Genomic DNA, 20,582 nt, shown 5'->3' with positions numbered 1-20,582 from the left:
TTTCTTCAATACTAAAGGATGGACGACTGTCTGCTCTGGTTGGAGAAAGTGAGAATGCACCACCTACCCCTTTTAAAATCCAAAGCCCAGACTCCCCTTGGGGGCGAGTCCTCTACCTGGCCCCCTCAGCTGGAAGGGAAGAGGAAGTATTTTCGTTGGTCCCCGGCTCTCCAGGGACGCCGCCCAGCTAGCACCCACGGATCGGAGCCCAGGATGTGCAGCCAGACCCAGGGCGGCCCCGCCCCTACACGAACTTGACCGCACCCTCTTTCCCGGCGCGGCCAGGCCTGACGTCACAAGGCACCCAGCCGCCAGCACCCCGCGGTGCGCACCCTGCGCCCCGACCGGTCCCCCGTTGTCTCCGCTGCTCTCCCGACGCTCACCGCCAGGCGCGCGCGCGCGCGTGCCCGCCCACCCGCCCGCCTCCCTCCCTGTCCCTGTCCCCATCCCCGTCCCCGCCAGCAAAACACCGCTGAAGATGGCGAGCCCGGCGCCCGAGGAGCACGCCACACAAGGATGCCCGGCTACCGAGGAGCAGCCGCCGCGGCCTGGGGTTCCCGGGGAGGAGGCAGGGCCGGAGGGCGCGGGGCCGCAGGTGGAGGAGGCCGCCCGCAGGGTGGCCGCCGCCCTGACCTGGCTGCTCGGGGAACCCGTGCTGTGGCTGGGCTGGCGCGCCGACGAGCTCCTGAGCTGGAAGAGGCCGCTGCGCAGCCTGCTCGCCTTCCTGGGTGCCAACCTGCTGTTCTGGTGAGCGCTCGGGCTGGGTGGGGGCGCCCCAGAGGGCAGGTCACCTTGGGGCGCCCATGGCCGGATGTGGCCTGGCTGGGGGGGTTGCGGGGGCCGCTGCGGTGGAAGTGAAGCCTGGTCCCACTTGCTTGGTCACCTGTCTGAAACAGGTAGTCACCCACTTCAACTTTCCTCTAGACGCACTTCCCTGTGAGTGGCTGTCACCCTTGCTGCGGGTGTCCAGTCTCCAAGGGGAGGTGATGATGGTCAGCTGACCCACGTGAGCTCCTGTATCTAGGGATGGTCCAGAGCTCTTGAAAACTTCGGCCCTGGTATTGTTAACTCTCAGGTCTTGACCTGTACTTTCAAGTATGGGGGGTTCAGAGGCCCGAGGGCTTGAATTAATTTTTGCACCCGCGGAGGCATATCTGGGCCACCTTAGGTACACTCTATATGCTGCTGCCTTCGTGGGCCACCAGAGATGGGTAGTGAATGATTTGTTTTTCTTTCCCCTGGAGGGTAGGGTTTACTGTCTTAGATCCCAGATGAGAAAGCAGGAGGTAAACAAACAGGTGGATTAGGTACATCGCCCCGCCCCAAGATTGCACAGCTGTGGGGGTGGGGTGGAGGTGGGGGTGGGGTGGAGGTGAGAGGGTGGGGGGGGGCCTAGTAATTTCAGAGAAACTCCAGAGGGAATAGGGGAGGGATTTTCTTTGAGTAGCCCCCAATCAACAGGTTTGCCTCACCAGAAAGTGTTCTGCATAGGTAAGCATCAGGCAGCTTCTGGCTCCATCACGGAACCATGCGCCTTATCGTCTGGTACTAGTTCATCAAGGGTGAAGAAAAACCTTTGTTTGCTAAGTGTCTTCATAACAAACAGGGCCCTCGAAGTTCCGAATAAGCAGTTTCCCTAACAAGTACCCATTTACAGGACGTAGGTTTCTTAACCCCAAAGTTGGGAAATAAATAAATGCATAAAAAGAGACGTAGCCTGTTATTTTTTTTTTTTCTAGATTAATAACTTGAGCAACGTGAAGGATTTTCTTCAGCTCCCCGCTGGTCTTGGTTTACTCTGAAAACGAGCTGTGTCTTGTTGCTGTCTGTGGATGTTAATTAGCTTTGGGTCTCTCAGTCTTGCTGTTTCTGGAGTTTATCCCAGGTCTCTATCCTGTTGTAAAGTTACCGTAGCCTTTAAATGAAGAGGTTATATCATAGTGAGCTAGGCAGGATACCAAGTCTTAGGGCTGGGTTTCAATGATTTACTAATTAGCAGCCTGTTTTAGGTTTTAAAGTTTTATTTACTTAAAAACACCACAGTTCTGAAGCTTGAAGGTACAAAAATGTAAACACTTTGAAAATCTTCTCCCTTTGAAAATCTCTTTCCCACGCCCATCTCGGCTTCTCAGCTTCCTCCCAGAGGCCACAGGGGCTGCTAGCTCTCAGAGTTGGTTTTTTTTTTTTTGGATGGTGCCTGTTTCAGCAGACGTTCTGTGTGTGGTGTAGACTGTGGGCTGGCACACTAAGGATTCCTCGTTTAAGGGTGGGCGCCTTGCTGAGTACTCGTTGTGTTTTCAACGCATAGAATTCCTTTCCAAGAGTGTTGAACCTCCCCAAGGAGGCTCAGCTGTAGTTTGGAGCATGCACATTTTGAGTGTGATAGCTGAGTCTTGTAGTGTGTGTCATTTTGTACATATTATGAAACCGTTTAAAGGGTGAGTCCCACAAGAAAAACAGTTGGGTCAGAGGGCATGTGCCCTTGCATTTTCATGGCTGTCACTGTATTGTGGGTATGGCCGCCATACTGCTGTTGGGATTCTACCAGATTCTTTGCTCCCCGGCAGTGGGTGTGACAGCTTGCTCCTCTCTGCTTTTGCCAAGAAGCTTCTGAAAAGTGTTTTTCTCTTGTAAATCTAGTAAGGGGAAAGGGTACTCTGGGATGGTTTTAAATTTGCATTTGTCTAAGACTGAATGCTTTTCTTGTGTTCCAGGACACTGTGATTATCTTTTCTCTGCAGTGCCTATTTATCTATAACAACAACTCTGGTTGTTTCTTCCCTTTAGACGTGGATCTTCTTATTGACTTACTGGAGCTCTTTGTATATGACGGATTTTACATAATTAATGTAAAGAGTTGCAAACATTTTTCTTGTGATATGTGTGTGTGTGTGTGAGACAGAGATATTATGTTCTGTTCTACAGCTGTGTGTGTGCATGTAGTAGAGGTCAGAGGGCCTCTTTAATTGCTCTCGTTAGTTTTTTTCCAACAAGCTTTCTCACTAACCCTGGAGCTCATACACGTGGCTGGGTTGGTTGGTCACTGAGACTCGGGGATCTGCCTGTCTCTAGCCCTTCATGTTGGCTTTATAGACACACACTGCCATGCCTGGCTTGTATGTGGTGCTAAAGATCTGATTGCTGATGTGACAGGCACATTCCTGACTGAGCCACCTCTCTAGCCTCCCTATGACGTAGTCTTTCAGAACCATTGTTGGAATGATTTTTTTGTATAAATAATTAAAAAGTATATTTAGTATTCTCTCCTGCCTGTCTTAGTTATCACTCTGGTGGGAAGACAAACAGTGGCCACAGGTTGAACCTGGTTAGGATCTTACTTGTTTTCTTTTTCCTATTTGCAGTAGCTGAATTCCACGCATGCATTTCCTCTGACAGAGAACCATCCTGCTCTCAGAATCCTGAAGCAATTGCTGCTTTTGTGCTATAATCCATTGGACTTTAAGACTTTTTTAAATTGATGCATGACTGGTTTTGAGATCTTCCTTATTTGTTTCTCTGAACTTAAAATATGCTGCTTAAAGCCTAAAACTTAAAAAAAAAAAAAGGCAAGCTAGTTTATATCTTCTCAAATGAGCCTATCTTTGTTTTCATTCCTTCTTTCTCCCCAGCCCCAGCCCCCCATCAGTATTTTACTGTGTAGCCCTGTCTGTCCAGGAATTTGCTTTGTAGAACAGGCTGGTTTCCAACTCATAGAGATCCACCTGCCTTTGTCTCCTGAGTGCTGGGATTAAAGACATGAGCCACCATAAAAACAGGTTATTACTCTGTTACCCAACTGGTCTCAAAGTCAAGATCATCCTCCAGCCTCAACTGCCTAAGCACTGAGCCCAGGTGTGAGCCATCATTCCTTCCTGGTTAGAGATGACCTCAGTTGGTTCTTTAATTTTCTGGGTCCTGGGAATGCTAATGCTTTTGTTTTCTATGAAAAAAATATGAATAAATCAATATATTAAAAACATAATGGGCTGTAGAATTCGACCCTAACTCAAGAACAAATAAACAAACAAACAAAAAACCCTGATTTTAGCATAAGCAATGGGCGCTTCATTGATCATTGCTGCTGTTCCAGTGTTGTGGAAGTTAATTTTGTAAATATACAGCTTGCATAAATGTAATACCTGGTGCTAATAATGGCTTTCAGGATTTTGAATTTGACTCAGGAATTTTGACACGGAATACTTGGCCCATGATCTAGAACAGTAGTTCTGTGCATTGGAAAGCGGGGATTGAAACAGGTGCCAGCAGGTTGGATTATCTCTAGTATATATTCAGCAAATGTTTGGATGGACATTTTGAGGAAGGATAATTCACTTTGCGATGGTCTGGCTGGGACAGCGTCATTGTGGATGGGAGAGACTTAGGGTCTTCATGGATTGGGCCGAAACTGGGCCTTGATGAGCAGAAGTAGTTTTAGTAGATCTTGGGCTGGGAATATACCCAGTAAAGAAAGACATCTTTAAAGGCATACTCAGTATTTCATCTATAAGTTAGTCTGGTAGAGAAAAGCACCTAGGGAGTAAAATGCCAATGAGGTTGACAAGGTGCTGTGGGGATATATTTGGGGCAGTGCTTGCCAGAAATGCTATTTTTTTATGTTTGAACTTAATTTTTCTTTAAGGACTATTAAAAGATGTCCCATGAAATGTGCATAAATATTAAAATGGATAAATAAATCGGTGGTCACTTATTCCTACCATAGACAGTTCATTGCTGTGAAGAGACACGATGACCATGAGAACTCTTACAAAGATTTAATTGGGGCTGGCTTACAGTTTCAGAGGTTCAGTCCATTATCACTATGGTGGGAAGCATGGCAGCTTGAAGGGAGACATGATACTGCAAGAGAGTTCTACATCTTGATCTGAAGGCTTCCAGGAGGAGGCTCTCTTCTGCATTGGGCAGATCTTGAACACTAGGCACTCTCAAAGCCTGTTTACACAGTGACACACCTCCTCCAACAAGGCCACACCTCCTCCAACAAGGCCACACCTCCTCTAACAAGGCCACACCTCCTCCAACACGGCCATACCTCCTAATAGTGCCACTTTCAGCAGGCCAAGCTTTCAAACACACGAGTCTGTGGGGGGTAAAAGCTATTCAAACCACCACAGACAGCTGCACAGCAGTGAAGATAAACAATGGGTCATTGCAGATTAACTTTACAAATGTAGTTTGGGATAAAAGAAGCACAGAGTGACAGGCAAGGTGGCTGGGTCTTGCAGTGTTGCAGACTGACTTAATTTAAAGTTGAAAGATGTGTGTGGAAGTAAAGAAGACTGATTTTAATGACGCACACTCAGGAGATAAGACCGCAACCATAGTGTTCTTTAGTCAAACATGCATATATGTTCTTATATATGATATACATAAGAAAAATGCTAGCACGTGAAGAAGTGCCAAAAATAGATGTTTAGTCATTTCATGGTGAAGTAAGATTAAATGTTGGCTGCATAGAATTCCAGTCTTTAGAATCAAGGTTTCCACAATGGTAACAAACTGGCCCACAGTTCAGTAGTCCTGGGACTGACTATACCAGGCGTCAGAATACACGGTCTTACTCATTTAACGTACAAGGAACACATTTCCAATATTCCTTTCCTTAATTTTTAAAAATAACTAATATAACTTCATAATTTCAACGATTAAAAAAGCAAAAAGGGATAAGCATTTTAGAAATCTTCCCCGTGCCATGCACTGAGCCTTCTCATAAGGGCAGCTAGTGTTTTACAGTTTTAAACTCAGCTTGAAGTGAACCTGGTAAAACAGAAATGACAGTTTACTTTTTAAAAGATTAATGTTTTAATTTCTAATTGTGTGCGTGTGTGTGTGTGTGTAAGGCTTTTTTTTTTTTTTTTTTTTTTTTTTTGTGCATGTGACTACATGTGCCTGTGAAGGCCAGGTCACAGGATCCCGTGGAGCTAGAGTTACAGGAGATTGTGTGCCACCTTAGGTGTGTGCTGGGAACCCAACTTAGGTCCTTAGCAAGGGCTGTATTTTCAGCTGAATACTTTTTTTCCCCCCGAAACAGGGTTTCTCTGTATAGCTCTGGCTGTCCTGAAACTCACTCTGTAGACCAGGTTGGCCTTGAACTCAGAAATCCGCCTGCCTCTGCCTCCCGAGTGCTGGGATTAAAGGCGTGTGCCACCATGCCCAGCAGTTTTAAAGAATCAGTTTTTTTAATTTACACTAAAAAGAAGATATTGTATGAATATAAGAATATGTACATGTGTGTATCTCCGTATATGTGTGTTCATATATATGTGATCACAATGGCAATCAAGACTTAAAGAATTCTCTCACCTTGTGTCTTAGTTACTTCGCTTTTGCTGTGACAATTAACACCATGACTGTCTAAGTCAGGGTTTCTATTCCTGCACAAACATCATGACCAAGAAGCAAATTGGGGAGGAAAGGGTTTATTCAGCGACAATTCCATACTGCTGTTTATCACCAAGGAAGTCAAGACTGGAACTCAAGCAGGTCAGGAAGCAGGCGCTGATGCAGAGGCCATGGAGGGATGTTCTTTACTGGCTTGCTTCCCCTGGCTTGCTCAGCCTGTTCTCTTATAGAACCAAGATTACCAGCCCAGAGATGGCCCCTCCCACAAGGGGCCTTTCCCCCTTGATCACTAATTGAGAAAATGCCTTACAGTTGGATCTCATGGAGGCATTTCCCCAACTGAAGCTCCTTTTTTTGTGATAACTCCAGCCTGTGTCAAGTTGACACAAAACTAGCCAGTACAATGACCAAGGCAACTCATAAAAGAAAGCATTTAGTTTGGGGGCTCTCTGTTCCAGAGGGCTAGAATCCATGACCATCACGGTGGGGAGCGTGGCAGCAGGCAGGCAGGCAGGCTTGGTGCTGGAGCAGTAGCTGAGAGCTTATATCTGGTCAACAAGTAAACAAGGCAGAGAGAGCTTGGTGAAACTGACTTAGGCTCTGAAACCTCAAATCCCACTCCTAGGACCTCCTTCAACAAGGCCACACCTCTAGCAAGGCCACACCCCGACAAGGCCACACCTCCTAATTCTTCCTAAATAGTTCCATCAACTATGGCCCAGATATTTATATGAACCTAAGGGGCCCATTCTCATTCAAACCACCACAAGGCATTTAGGTCTGTTTCCTGTCAGTCCTCGTTCAGGATCTGATCTATTTTAATATGACATCAGTCTCCTTTCCTAAAGTCCATGTGACGATAGCATATGGCATGCTGTTTTTTGTGCCTGATGTTACTGAGTTTGCATCAAGTTTTAAACTTCATTCCTGCCGTGTGCATCAGTTATTTGGTGTTTTGTTTTTATTTGAGACAGAATATTTTTTGTGTGTAGCCCTGGCTGACCTGGGACTAGCTCTGTAGACCAGGCTGACCTCAGACTCGCAAAGATCCATCTACCTCGGCCTTCTGAGTGTGGAGATCGAAGGCATCTGGTGCATGGTTCATTTTTATTTATTTATTTACTTATTTATTATTATTATTTTTATTGCTGAGTGCTATGCTATTTTGGAGGAGTGTGTCACATATTGGCTTCACCACTTGCAAGGTGATATTCCTATGAAGAATTTTCATGCTTGCCCATTATTTTTTAGGACTATTAAAGTTATTGGAAAGCTCAGGAACAAGTCTGGGAAGGAAGTAGTAAGTGGTAATCTGGACTTTCTTATAGACTCATGCAGTGGCCTTGCATGAGGAAGGAGTGGAGCAAAATGCTCTTCTTTCAAGTCTCCTTCCCGGACATGATTCTGAAATATTATAACTATTAACACAGCCCCTCTTTTGAATCACGTGTCTCTGCATCTTAAAAAGTGGCTCCGATCAAGCTTTCAACTCACCATTGGTGACCAAGGCATCTAAAAGTCTATGTAGAGGAGTTGTTCTTCATGTCTCGCACTATGTGAAGGTATTTCCTTCTATCTGTGGAACCATTAAAATGCAGTCAATGGCTATTCTTGAGACGGCTACACAGGGACATAGCTCGCAGGGGACCTTGGGCCCTTGGACTTTTGAAGCACCTTGGGTACATTCTGGAATGCTGATGGGTCCCACTGAGTGTCCTTGGAGTGCCTTCTGTGGCGTTGGTTCAGAAAGTGGCACATTCCAACCTCCCACTTGGTGTCAAGCATGCCCTCCCCCCTGCTCTGATGGTTTCCTAGCTTGCAGCATGAGCATGCGCTAGCAGCAGCGTTTTCTCCTGGACAGCCATGCCGATACCCAGCCCTCCCCAAGCCTCCCTACCCAGCATCCCTAGAGGTGGGCTTCTCCAGCTCTCCAGGTTACTGGGTACACATTCAGGTTTGCGTAGCGTCGGGTTTGAGCACTTTCTGGAGTTGTGAGTCCTCTTCTCTATAAGATACCATTTCTATTGCTGGCTGACTCCAGCTAGTGCGCATCCTAACCTGGGGCTACTGGCTGCACCTTGGTGAGCCCCTTGGTGATATCTGCAGTCACCAGTGGCTGCACTGTAGCCACCAGCATCCCAGTCCCACCTATAGCAGCAGGAAAACGACGACTTTGGTGACCTGTCAAAGTTTGGCGATTATAATTATTATAAGATACTTTCATTTCTAGCACTTCATTTACATCTTATTAATATGCATATCATCCCCATCTTACACAAAAAGGGACTTAACTACCAAGAATGATTGCCTATGCACTGTTCAGTAGGAGAATTTGCCATGAGGGAAATTGGTCTACACTTGCCCTGCCCATTGCAGTGAGCAGCAGGTTCTCAGGGACACCTGAAATATGGATAGGAAAGCTGTTTTGCAACACCTTTGCATCGGACAACCCTTTCATAGGGGTCGCCTGAGATGATTGGAAAATACAGGTATTTACATTACTATTCATAATAGTAGCAAATTACAGTTGCAAAGTAGCAAGGAGATAATTTTATGGTTGGGGGTCACCACAACATGAGGAACTGAAATTAAAGGGTCCCAGTGTTAGGTAGGTTGAGAACCATTGGACTGGAGTGACTCAGTGCTTTTCTTATGTGTATGGTATATGCATGTGTGCTTCTCTCTCCCTCTCTCTCTCTCTCTCTCTCTCTCTGTGTGTGTGTGTGTATCATGCAGTCACCTGTAGTACAGTGGACCCTTATGTTGTATTACCCCTCTGGCTTATGTTGTGTTTTATTTTGATACTTCCACCCTACCTAAAAGTTTCACTACAAAATAACATTAGAGACAGTCACTCCAATGACACCTCTCTTTTATAAAAAGGGAAGGAGGGGCTGTGGGACAATGGACCATCCAAGAAACTTGGTAAGGTAGAGCAGGTCTGAGACCCCCAAACTCAGGTACACACCTGAGACGGTCGGAGCCTCCCTGCTCCCTACTGGATTCCTGGCTGGGAGCGTGTGCCACACTCTCCACATCTGTCACTGTAGGCCCAGACAGAGTTCTCCTTGCTAATGAGGTACTCAGAGGCCCTCAGGTTTAGCCAATAAGCTTTCCTTCCCAGATATTCCTCCCTGCAAAAGGGATTTAATCTCTGGTCCATCCTGAGAAGTTGGTACACATCCATTTTTCTATGATGAGCAGTCAATAAATGTTATGGACAAACGTGGACTGTGTCTTGTTGAGAACTGCTGTGGAGGAGCATGGAGAAGACCTTCGCCTACAGACTGGCAGCCTGAGTCTCCGGTAGAAGCCTTTGTGCTTCCAGACAACCACCACTGCTTTCACTACTGATGAGCTAAGCTGGAGTTCCCATTCCTCTGTCCCGGGCTAGTCACTGTCCTCAGCCTGTGGTCCTCCAATGGCCCTGGCCTTGTCATGGGTTCATCACCCTTGATCTTTCATTCCTGATTCCTCTGTGTGACACCCCAGCGGTGACTGAAGGTCTGGGAGTCAGGGAAGCCCATCTTTGGCCCCCCTCATCTCAGACTGAGTTTTCTCACCCCCTGAGCAGTGTCTCAGTGCTTCCCTATAGCCTAACTCTGATGGTGGCTGCCTGGGATAAGTACAGCCAAGTTCCCTTTGGTTCGTCTCCCCATGGCATGTCCCACACCCTCAATGGTGGGGCCAGAACATGGACCCACAGTCACCTGTGAGGTTATATGTGGACATCAGAAGTCAACACTGGGTGCCTTCCTCTGGTACTCTCTTAGTTCTTGAGACAGGGTGTCACACTGAACCAGGAGCTTGCCATTTTAGTTAGATTGGCTGCTGTTGAGTTCCTAGGAGCTGCTTTGCCTGTCCCTGTCCCCTAGAACTGGGGTGATGAGCAACCACCACTATGCCTGGCTTTTTCTGTGGGTGCTGGGGATTGAACTCGGGTCCTCGTGTTTGCATCACCAGCACTTTACCTATTGAGCCATCTCCTCGGGTCCTCGATAAATGAAGTTTTATTTATCTTTAGTTTAAATGTGAAGTGTCGCGTGTGGTTAATGGCCATCCTGTTGGATGCACAGTTCTTGACGATAAGTATAAGAATGAGTCATGAAGCATATCCGTTTCCATAAACTCAGCATCCATTGCTTAAAAGAACACTGCAAGAAAACTCAGATCATACTTTCCAATATTATGTAATTACAGTTAGTGATTCCAGGACAGAATAAAGACACTGCTGTTGGAAGGTCAATGGTTGTTTTTGCATCTGTTAGAATTATTTTTTTACCTTACTAATGCATTGAGTCAAAATTCCTTGTTTTCCAGGCAGTGGTGGCGCACACCTTTAATCCTAGCACTTGGGAGCCAGAGGCAGGTGGATTTCTGAGTTTGAGGCCAGCCTGGTCTACAGAGTGAGCTCCAGGACAACCAGGGCTACACAGAGAAACCCTGTCTCGAAAAAACAAAAAACAAAACAAAAACAAACAAAAAACAAAAAACAAAATTCCTTGTTCATCCTTTGTGCTGGCTTGAATAAGAAATGTTCCCCATAGTCTCAGACATTTGAAGAGTTGGTCCCAGTTGATGGTGCTGTTTGAGAGAGACTTAGAAGGTGTGACTTTGTAGGATAAGGCATGTCACACCTGGGGCTATTCCAGCTGTGCCCTCTCTGCTTCTGGTTTATGGTTCAAGATGTGAGCCCTCAGTTTCCCACTGCAGCCACGCCTCACTCCACTGTGAGAGACTCTAACCCTTGGCACATGTGCCCAAATAAATGCTTCCATAAGCTGCCTTGATTGTGGTGTTTTACCACAACAATAGAAAGAAAGAATTATATTTCTCTTTGACCTGGGTTACCAGAAGACACAGCTGAGCGTATGTTCAGTCTGATGCAGGGTCCAGGGATGGAGCACAAGTCCAAGGGCTACACTTGCCCCTGAGAGGGTTCCTTCTCCTGGGGAAGGCACTGCTGGTTCACCAAGTTGAACCAAACAGCCCATCCTGGTTCTGAGTTGCATGTCATAGTCTCCAGGACTTTATAGCTTAGGGCAAAGTGCAGATCTGTGTAGTCTGGCAATGCCAGTGCAGGCTTTGTGTAGTGTGTTTCATAGGTTTAAAAGAAGGAGTCCGATTTTACAAGTGAGGTTAATGCCAGGAGCTTTTACCATAGGTAAACCAGGAATGAAGAAGGCGTGAGCTCTAGGTGCTTGCAGACTGGGTAAGGGAGGGGGGTTACCTGGACCCCCCAGGGATGTGACTGGGGGAGTTGGAAGGATGATATGGTATACCTGAAGCAGTAGAGGATCTGAAAGGTAGATGTGTAGAAGATGTGTGGTTCTACATAAGCTGAACGGTTTTCCTCTAGCCCCAGTATGGGAGAGCTGCTTTGAAAGATGCCTTCAAAATAGCGAGGACTCAGTCCATTGCAAACAGCTATAGCCCTTTAGATAGCAAGCCTTCAGCAAATATTTCTTGAGCAATGGCTTCCTGATGGACACAGTACGTCTTTGTGAGGCCGCTTCGGAGGCTCAGTACCAGCAAAAGCAGGGCTGATCTCAGCAGCTTGGTGCTTATTTATTTATTTTTAAACCAATCAGACTGCCTCTACGCTGTGGCAGCCATGAACCTCACTCAGAACAGCCTCTTAAGTCAGTTTCGGTGATTTTTGCACGGATTTAGCTAATCACTTTACCTCAGCTTGTCTGTCTTTTTACCTTGTTCTGTGCACAAATGTTCTCAGGCTGCGCAATTGATCCAAATGAGTACAAGTAAATGAGGTGTGTCATTATTCTTGCTGCTGGGAATGGGTTGATGACACAGACATGGTCTGATCCCCTGGGGGGTTGGGGATGAGGAGGGAAGCAAGTTACTGACTATGTGTGAGATGGGTTATGCTGTAAATGTTAAGCTGTCACACAGGAGCCAGAAAAGAAGCAGTAGGAGTTTTTAGCCGGTGGATAAAAAGATTCCAGGCTTTTAGAGTATCCCCTAAAAATTCTACATGCTGGAAATGTAATCCTCAAATTTATCTTAATGGGATTTGTAAGTAGAAACTTGAAGAGGTGGCAGTTAGGGTTAGGTGACGTCATAGTGCAAGACCCCCCCCCCCCACCCCCAAAGGGAAGGCAGCCCAGAGCTGGTGTGCTTGCTGTCATATTACACTGCAGCAAGAGGCCCTCACCTGGTGATGGCGTCATGTTCCTGGGCTTCCCTGCCACCAGAAGCACAGCCGAGCAATATCTTACTCTTCAAAAATTCTTCTATCCGTGGTTATTCAGTTAGAGTAACAAAATAGACCAAGAGAAGAGGGTATTGGGATTGAGGGTGAGGGGCACAGGTTGATCAGTACGTAAAAGGTGCAGTTGACCTGCTATTGTTTTTTGACTTCTGAGTTGGTATATGGAAACAGAACACAGCAGCGGTCTTGAATGTCTTCCTATAGGGAAAGAGACAGAAATGGGGGCTCGGGTAGCTTTATGTGCTGGCTGGAAGGAGGATGTTTGGGACGTCAGTTTATGAAGAGGTTGTTATTGGACTATCCTCACCCATTCCTTACGTCACAGCACGAGGGACAGAGCCTAGCTGCTGTAGCACACACACAGGCTAGCCAAGTGCTCTAATGCTGAAAGATATATCCAGACCTTTAAAAAAAAATTTGAGACACGATCTCAATTAGTTGCCCAGCCTAGCCTTGAACTTGTGACCCTCCTACCTTACCTCTTAACTAGCTGGAAGTAAAGCCTCGTGCCACCAGGCCTAGCACGTTCTTCCTTTTCTTTAGGGAGAGAAAGTGTGCCTGTAGCTTAGAACTTTATGCTGTAATCCTACCAGATTCTGCTCACCAGCTGTCCATTCAGTCTCCATGTGAATTAGGTGAGCAAGAGCCAGGGAAATGGTGACCAGCAAGGATACCGCTGGAGAATGCTTGATAGGGGAGGGAGAAGGCTGGATGAAGGTGCTTTCAGTGTAGGTGGGAAAGGCGAAATGGATTCAGCTAAAACAGAGGGTTTAAATTCTGAGAGGGTTGATTCATTTGATGGTGCGAAGTGGGGTTAGATGACCCCAAGTGGCTGGGAATGTCAGTTATCAACTTGAGGGTCATTGGGGGTGTACCCCGTTAGGGGTTCTGTCCGGTCTGGGGGATTTTGAATCTTGTGGGCCTGTGACTTCCTAGGCAGTTCCTTACATAGGTGGCTCTGGGTCAGATCCAAGGACTCATGCTGGAGGTTTGGGCCGAGTGGAAGTGCATAGCTGGGCTTGTTGCAGTTTGGCTCTTGCAGGTTTAGGAGTGTGTGAAAGTTCTGGGGAGCATTTGTTGGGAATGATGTCACAGGGAAGGTGCTGAGGAAGTCAGTGTCACCAAGTGGGGTGACTAAAAGAAGTGTCTTGGGGTCAGTTCCAGGTTTACATTTCTCCTGAGAAGCTAACAGAGGCCAGGAGTGAGAGTGAGACCCCCTTTGATTAGCATCCCTGGTTTGTTCAGCATCAGTTTCCACAGAGATCTAAGGAGCACAGACTTGAAGAGGGTGGTGTGTGTGTGTGTATGTAGGGTTTACGATTCTCTCTCATTTATCTCCTCCTTGCTACAGTGGCTCTATATTTCTGGGTCCCTGTGTGATTTAATCTCAGACTATTCCTGACTTGGTCACTGGGGGAGTTCTAGTAGCCTTAGAAATCCTTTCCCCCCACTATCTCTGAATGCTTCTGTCCTCCAAATTACACATGATTCTCAGGGACTGTGGAGGGCCATGGGGTCACTGAAGGAAGAGCTGTGGTGGATAGGACTAGAGCCCCTACAAGAGAGGCTTCATGGAGCTCTTTCTCTTCTCCCACCATGTGGGGACACGGCAAGAAGGTGCCATTCCCAAATCAGGAAGTGAACCTCAGCAGATGCCACAGGTGTCCTCGACTTTCAGTAAGTTTGTGGCTGACATGCTGCAAAGTCGATGTCTTTCCTTGCTTAGCATCCCAAGGCAGCCAAGCCTCTTGAGTCAGCGCTTAGTCAGATGCAGCATGACCTGCATCTCTGCGAGCTTTCTGTGTTTCCCCCTAGCACTCTCTGGTTATTCTGCAAAATCCCGGATGTCTGAGTGGGTGCTCTGAAGCAGAGTGCAGTTTGTAGAGAAGGGAGCAAGAGAGAGCAAGAGTGTTGTTCACCTATGAGGAGTGGACCGGAAGGGGCTCACCATTTCCTCGGGGACGGAGAACACCGTAGAGACAGGTGTGCTCACAGTGGGAGTGGGAGACAGCTCTGGGCATCTGACCTCTCCCTGAAGGAGGAGATGGTGTCCGTTAGGACAGAGGAAGAGAAGGCAGGCTGAGGAGTCTGCAGGAGGCCTCTGGTGTGGGAAGGATTTCATCACAGTATAAACGATTCAGACATATGGGGTTCATGGCACTTTTCTTGGCTTTATTTATATTTTATCATTTGCTCTGATTAGATTTCAGATCATATTCTGGGTGTCCCTCCTCATTGTCCTTAAGGATTAATTTTTTCCAGTGTGTGTTTCTCAATGGAACAGTACTACATGTACAGTATTTGGGTGGCATTTGTGTTAGATTGGTAGTGATTCTTTTTTGTATCATAAAAGATATAAAAACCAAGTCCATGCTATATCTACGGACCATGACACTGGGATGCTGGGAGCCTTAAGATATTTGGGGATTCTGCCACGTGATTCTTGGTCTTGTCAATCTGAGTTTATTTGGAAATACGTTTGTGAGATGAGCATACAGTGCCCACCTGGAAATATACTGAAGGCAGGCCGCTCTCGGCCACTCCTGACTGTGTGACTCCAGATATGGAATGTCCTCAGGGTTTTTCCGAGCTGACAGTATTTTTATTTTATTAAAGTTGAGGCTGAGAACATCACTTCTCATAACAAAATGACAGAAGTATGTTTAGGGCAGTTTTAGAGGTTATTAGGAAAGCTGTCCAAATCCCTCACCCAAAATCATTATTATTTTTAAAATGAAACTCAAGACCCCAATTTAAACATCAATTTTAAAAGGATTAAATGTTCTAACATGATACAATCCCAAACATACTAAGTAGATACGAACGTGCTGAAGAATGGTGGTAGGCTAATATGAGAAGTCTTTGTACATCGCTAAGTTTCTAGTAGGAAATTCTCCACAGTAAAACACGGATATAGTGACATAGGATAATCTAGGGTCCACACTGAGACATTTCTGGAAGCTCTTGCCAACACCGGGTGGCATGTGCTCAGGACTGAGGCCAGGGTGACATTGTGCAGTGCATCAGGGGAAGACTGCTAGGAACACCTCAGATTCATTCCCCTCACTTTTGCAGGACCCTCCCGTTCAGTCACGCAACCCCCCCCCCCCCAAGAAGCTCAATGGTTGAAGGCAAAGTCAGCTCACTCCTCCACTGGAAACACCAGCTGTCTCCCATAGCTTTTCCTATGAAGCTTTAAAAGAAGGAAGTAAGAGATTTTCCTAGCACACAGAGGGGCTTAATTCCCACAGGGATCCCCACCTCTACAGGGACTTCCTACCCCCACAAAGGCCTCCCTCCCCTCCAGAAGTCCCCATCCACACTGAGGTCCCCACCCCACAGAAGTCCCCACCTCCACGGAGGTCCCCCACCCACACGGAAGTCCCCACCCCCACAGGAGTCCCCGCCCCCACGAAGGTCCCCCTCCCATTCTCACAGAAGTCCCCGCCCCCACAGACAGCCTCATCCCCCCCTCTCCCCAGAGACGCAAACTTTGTTTTCTGCTTCAGGTCTCCTTTACCAGGCTGGGCTACGTTTTGAGTTGTCGAGTGACCCAGTTTCGTCATATTTCACTTCCTCTTTGTGTGAAGACTTTGCCTTCAACCATTGACCCCTTTTGACCCAGAAGTGGCTCTTAGTGTCCAGGTAAAGCGTCATGTGAACTCCTGCCGGCCCGCTTGCCTTTGTGGATCTGTGGAGTAGGGTGGAGGTGTTCTGATGCTGCCTTGAGTGACACTGCCTTTAAGGAGGATGTTTGGAACACCGAGGGTGGGTGGAGTTGGATTTCCCAGGCTGCAGTGCTGGTGTTGGCATTGGCAGGGCACAGAGGATGTTGGAAGTTGCATATGCACCTATCCTTCACTGGCTGAGTCACCACCATGCAGCCATTAGCTCCCCAAAGACCACTGAGACAGGGCCTCAAGGATCCTGTTTCAAGGCTCTGTCACGGCTTCTTAGCTTCTTCTCTGTTATCAGGCTTCATGGTCACCTCCTCAGCCAAGGTGTTACTCTCTACCTGATCTGGGGCTTGTCTCTTACACTCATGTATTTTCTGTTGTTAAAGTGGAATGCCCACAACTGGTTATTTATAAAGAACAGGGAGATTTTATATATATACACAATACATATTGTGTATTGTACATATAATATTATATATTATATATAATATATATATTCTGTGTGAGAAAGGGTCTCACTATATAGCCATGGGTAGCTTGGAACTCATTCTGAGAACAGGTTGGCCTTGAACTCACAGAGATCCTCTCACCCCAGCCGCTGGAGTGCTGGGACTCATGTGCACTGACATACCTGACAATATCATGAATTTATTGATTTACATTCTGGAGTCTGGAAAATCCAAAAATCTGACAAATTCCAAGGTGCTGTATCAAACATGATAAGCCAAAGGGAGGGGAAGAGGAAGGAAGACAAAGTGTAGCAGAGAAGGGGCCGCAGTTACTAAGGAACCCAGTCCTGTGAAAACTAACTAGTCCCCCATAGCAACATAAATGTATTCACAGGGGTGGAGCCCTTGACCTAAATCAGGTCTATTGCCCCATCTCCCAACACTGTTGCACTGGGAACCAAACTGTCAGCATATAAACTTTGAGGTACACATTTGACCAGTAACATTTATGAGTTTCTTTTTCTTTTTGCAGAAGGAAAATATTTTATTTAGAATGTTTATGTGTGATATATTAATAAACCAAGTTTTCCTAAAATGTATGTTGTAGAATATCTAAATACTTCATAAATTAGCCTTCAAGGTTGTCTGAAGTTAATTAAAGGTCATATTTAGCAATCAAGGTAATTATGAATCTGGAGAAGTGCTTCCTTTAATCTAAATTACGATATGTAAAACCCAGCATACATTAGAATTGAATTATCAATACATGTCGGTGGCCCTGATGTATTAAACTGGTGAGAACACGGCAGATAGGATTTAGGATTTGACCTCATGAATTAATGGGATGTCCCTTGCCTAGTTCAGAGGGCTGTCAGTGCTTGAAAACAAAAACCTGCACTAGAGCAGAAAACAGCCTTGTTTGTGTTCAAACACTGGTGCAGAGGCACACCATGCAGAATTTAAATAAGTGCCCTCTCTTCCTCGCTCTGTATGCAACTCCAAAGATTGGGCCAAGGAATGTCTATATTTTCTCTGGAGATTTTTTTTCCAATCAAATACAACTTTACTTCAGAAAAACACAACCATTAAGACTTCATTTGGGCTAAATTGCTTATTTTATACCTTACTCCTGTAAAATATCTGAGTACTAAAGTCTTTCAGGAGGTGAGTTAGGAGTAGGTTTGGGGGATGGAAGTTGAGATGGACTGGCCTGGAGCCTACCTTGACCTCACGGCAGTCCTCCCGCTCCAGCATCATAAGCAGCTTCGTTTCAGTTTCTGTTCTTCAGAGAATTTGTTAAAACTTGAAGGCATTTTATTTACTTCTCTGTGTGCTTTCTAAGTCTTAGAATCAGAATTGCAAATGTTGTCAACTTGACTTAGATCAAAGACAAAACTGCCAAGACAGAACCTATGTTATGGAGAATAAATGCACATAAAAATCAAATCCCATCATAGATATACATATATACATATACATATACATATATATGTGTGTGTGTATGTATATGTGTATATATACATATATATATATACATATATATATATGGATAGATGTTTATATCTATACACACATACACATACAGAGATAAAGGAACATAATGATATACATGCACATACACACATGGACATACACAGACAAGGCAAACACACACACACACACACACGTACACATGCACACCCACAAAGACCCATACGGACTCACATACACAGGTGTACGTTCAACTACACATATGCACATACACCCAAACGCACATGTGCAGACACACACACACCTTAGACCTCTGTAACTTCAGTGGCCCCAGAGGCCGACTGTGCTCGCCTTTTGCTGTGCTTCACGCCCCAGCCCTGCTTCTCTCACCTCCACACGCTCAGCTATCTTACACTATCCTAACTATCATTCCTGGGATGCCTTAAGACGCGGCCACATCTTCACTTGGCACTAGAAGGGAGGCCCAGGAGAAAGTGGGGGTTGGGAGAGAGTTGGGGAGGGGTCCCACTTCTTCTGGAGAATTGCTTAAGTACTGGTTTGTTCTGAGTTTTTGTTGTTTTTTTTTTTCCCACATAAATTTTTCCTGCTCTGTTTCCACTGTAAATGTTCATATCACACTTTTTCATTAAATGGTTTTTGGTGGAACTTAGTAGATGTCATCCTCCTACTCCTCCCCCCTCCTCTTCCTCTTCCTTCTCTCTCTCTGTGAGTGTGTGAGTATGCACACATGTGTATGTGGAGAACAGGATAACCTTGCCAGTCATTTCCCTGGAGCCTTCCCTCTTCCCTCTCACAGGCCTGTAGCTCACAGCTACATGATGATGTAGTGTGGGATCTCACCACATAGTGTGTCTTGGTGGCCAGGGAACTCCAGCTTTGCCTCCCCAGGGCGGAAATTCTAAGTGCAGGCCACCATCCTATGCCTCACCCTGCCAGTTTTTATGCTTGTTATGGGGATTGAACTCGGGTCCTCATACATTCAGGACAGGTACCGCATGGGGCTTTCCCGCAGCCCATTATTTCTTAGACAAGTTTTCATGGCTGCTGCTCTTAATATTTCTGTTGATCTTTTAAACTCTCCAGCATACCTAGAAAATTCCTTCCGCTCAAGAGTAACTCTGGCTGGTGTGTCAGACGTCGCAGTTTCTCTGTTATCCCTACACTCCAGCTCCTACTTGTAAGTGACCCTTTGAGGGATGGAGCTTGAGGCTCCTGCTCTGATCTTGTCTGATGGTCCACTAGTGGTTCCCCAGACCTGCTCTCTGCTGAGGACATCGGTGTCTTCCTCTTTCGTTTTCTCCTATGTGGATGTGTGTGTGTGTGTGTGTGTGTGTGTGTGTGTGTGTGTGTGTCTTACTGGACCCTGACATTACTTCCCTGTGGTTGTTTGTACAAAGATTTTTATTTCTCTTTGTTTTTTCCTGGACTGAACTCATTCTTGGTACTCTTCTCTGCAACAGGAGCACACACTCTCTGGCTTTGAGAGAGCACAAAGGAACCGTGTGTGTGTGTGTGTGTGTGTGTGTGTGTGTGTGTGTGTGTGCGCAGAAAATATCTTTAGCTCAGCCTTGATTGCTGGGTTGGCTTGATTTAGAATTCTGGGTATCAAACAAGTTTTCTTTCAAACTGGAAGCATTTCTGCTCTTTCTCCCCCCACCCCCCTTCTCACACACACACACACACACACACACACACACACACACACACATCTGTGAGTTGAATGCCAGGCTTTGCACATGCTGGGCAAGTGGTCTGCAGCAGCTTCACTTCCACCCCTCCCATGGCTCTTTCTTGCCACAGTGCCTTAGAAGTCCTAGAGCTCCTGGCATCATTTCTGCTTCAGCTTCCCAGGTAGCATGGAGGAGAGGCCTGAGCCACCAACATGGCCTGGTTTGCATTTGAATAGAGATGGATTCCCTTTTCCTTAGAAAGCCTCTAGGAACTTCTCTGCATCCTTGGCTTCCTGATGCTTTGTCCCACCAGACACCTCCCTATTTTCCTTCACTGATTGGCAGACTCAGCCCTCCAGCTGCAGAAGGCTTCCTTGCAATAGTGAATTGGTTTCTGGTGTTATATTTTTAATTTGGATTTGCAGTTTTGTTCTTCTGGAAATTGCAGGAGTCAAACCTTGGGCTTCTTGGGTGGTCCCTGATTTTCTTAGCATTTGTCTCCGGGTTTATCTCTGTTTTAGTTCTCCACCGGGATTCACTTATCGCTCAGTCATTTAAAGTTTATTGTCTTACTTTTAGTGCTATGACATTTTTTTCCCTTATTTTTGATTTCTCCTTTTAGAATGCTTTATTTTTGTTTCTGGATTTGGGCTTTTGGCTACTTCTGGAGAATTTCAGGGGGACCTGATGAAGTATTCCTGTG

At 46.1% G+C, this 20,582-nt stretch overlaps 1 protein-coding gene across 1 annotated transcript in view; it reads left to right on the top strand.

Annotated features, from left to right (window-relative positions):
- Positions 1–422: 422 nt before the first annotated feature.
- Positions 423–20,582, top strand: part of Retreg1 (reticulophagy regulator 1) — a 130,052-nt gene continuing 109,892 nt past the window's right edge. Inside the window, exon 1 of the mRNA XM_021183635.3 lies at positions 423–747. Within this exon, the coding sequence (XP_021039294.1) occupies positions 479–747 (269 nt within the window). The 5' untranslated portion in view covers positions 423–478. The remainder of the gene's footprint in view (positions 748–20,582) is intronic.

Source organism: Mus caroli, unplaced genomic scaffold, assembly GCF_978045245.1.
Source record: "Mus caroli unplaced genomic scaffold, Mus_caroli_1 scaffold_16, whole genome shotgun sequence".
Taxonomy (NCBI): domain Eukaryota; kingdom Metazoa; phylum Chordata; class Mammalia; order Rodentia; family Muridae; genus Mus; species Mus caroli.
This window is presented reverse-complemented; position numbering and strand designations above follow the sequence as displayed.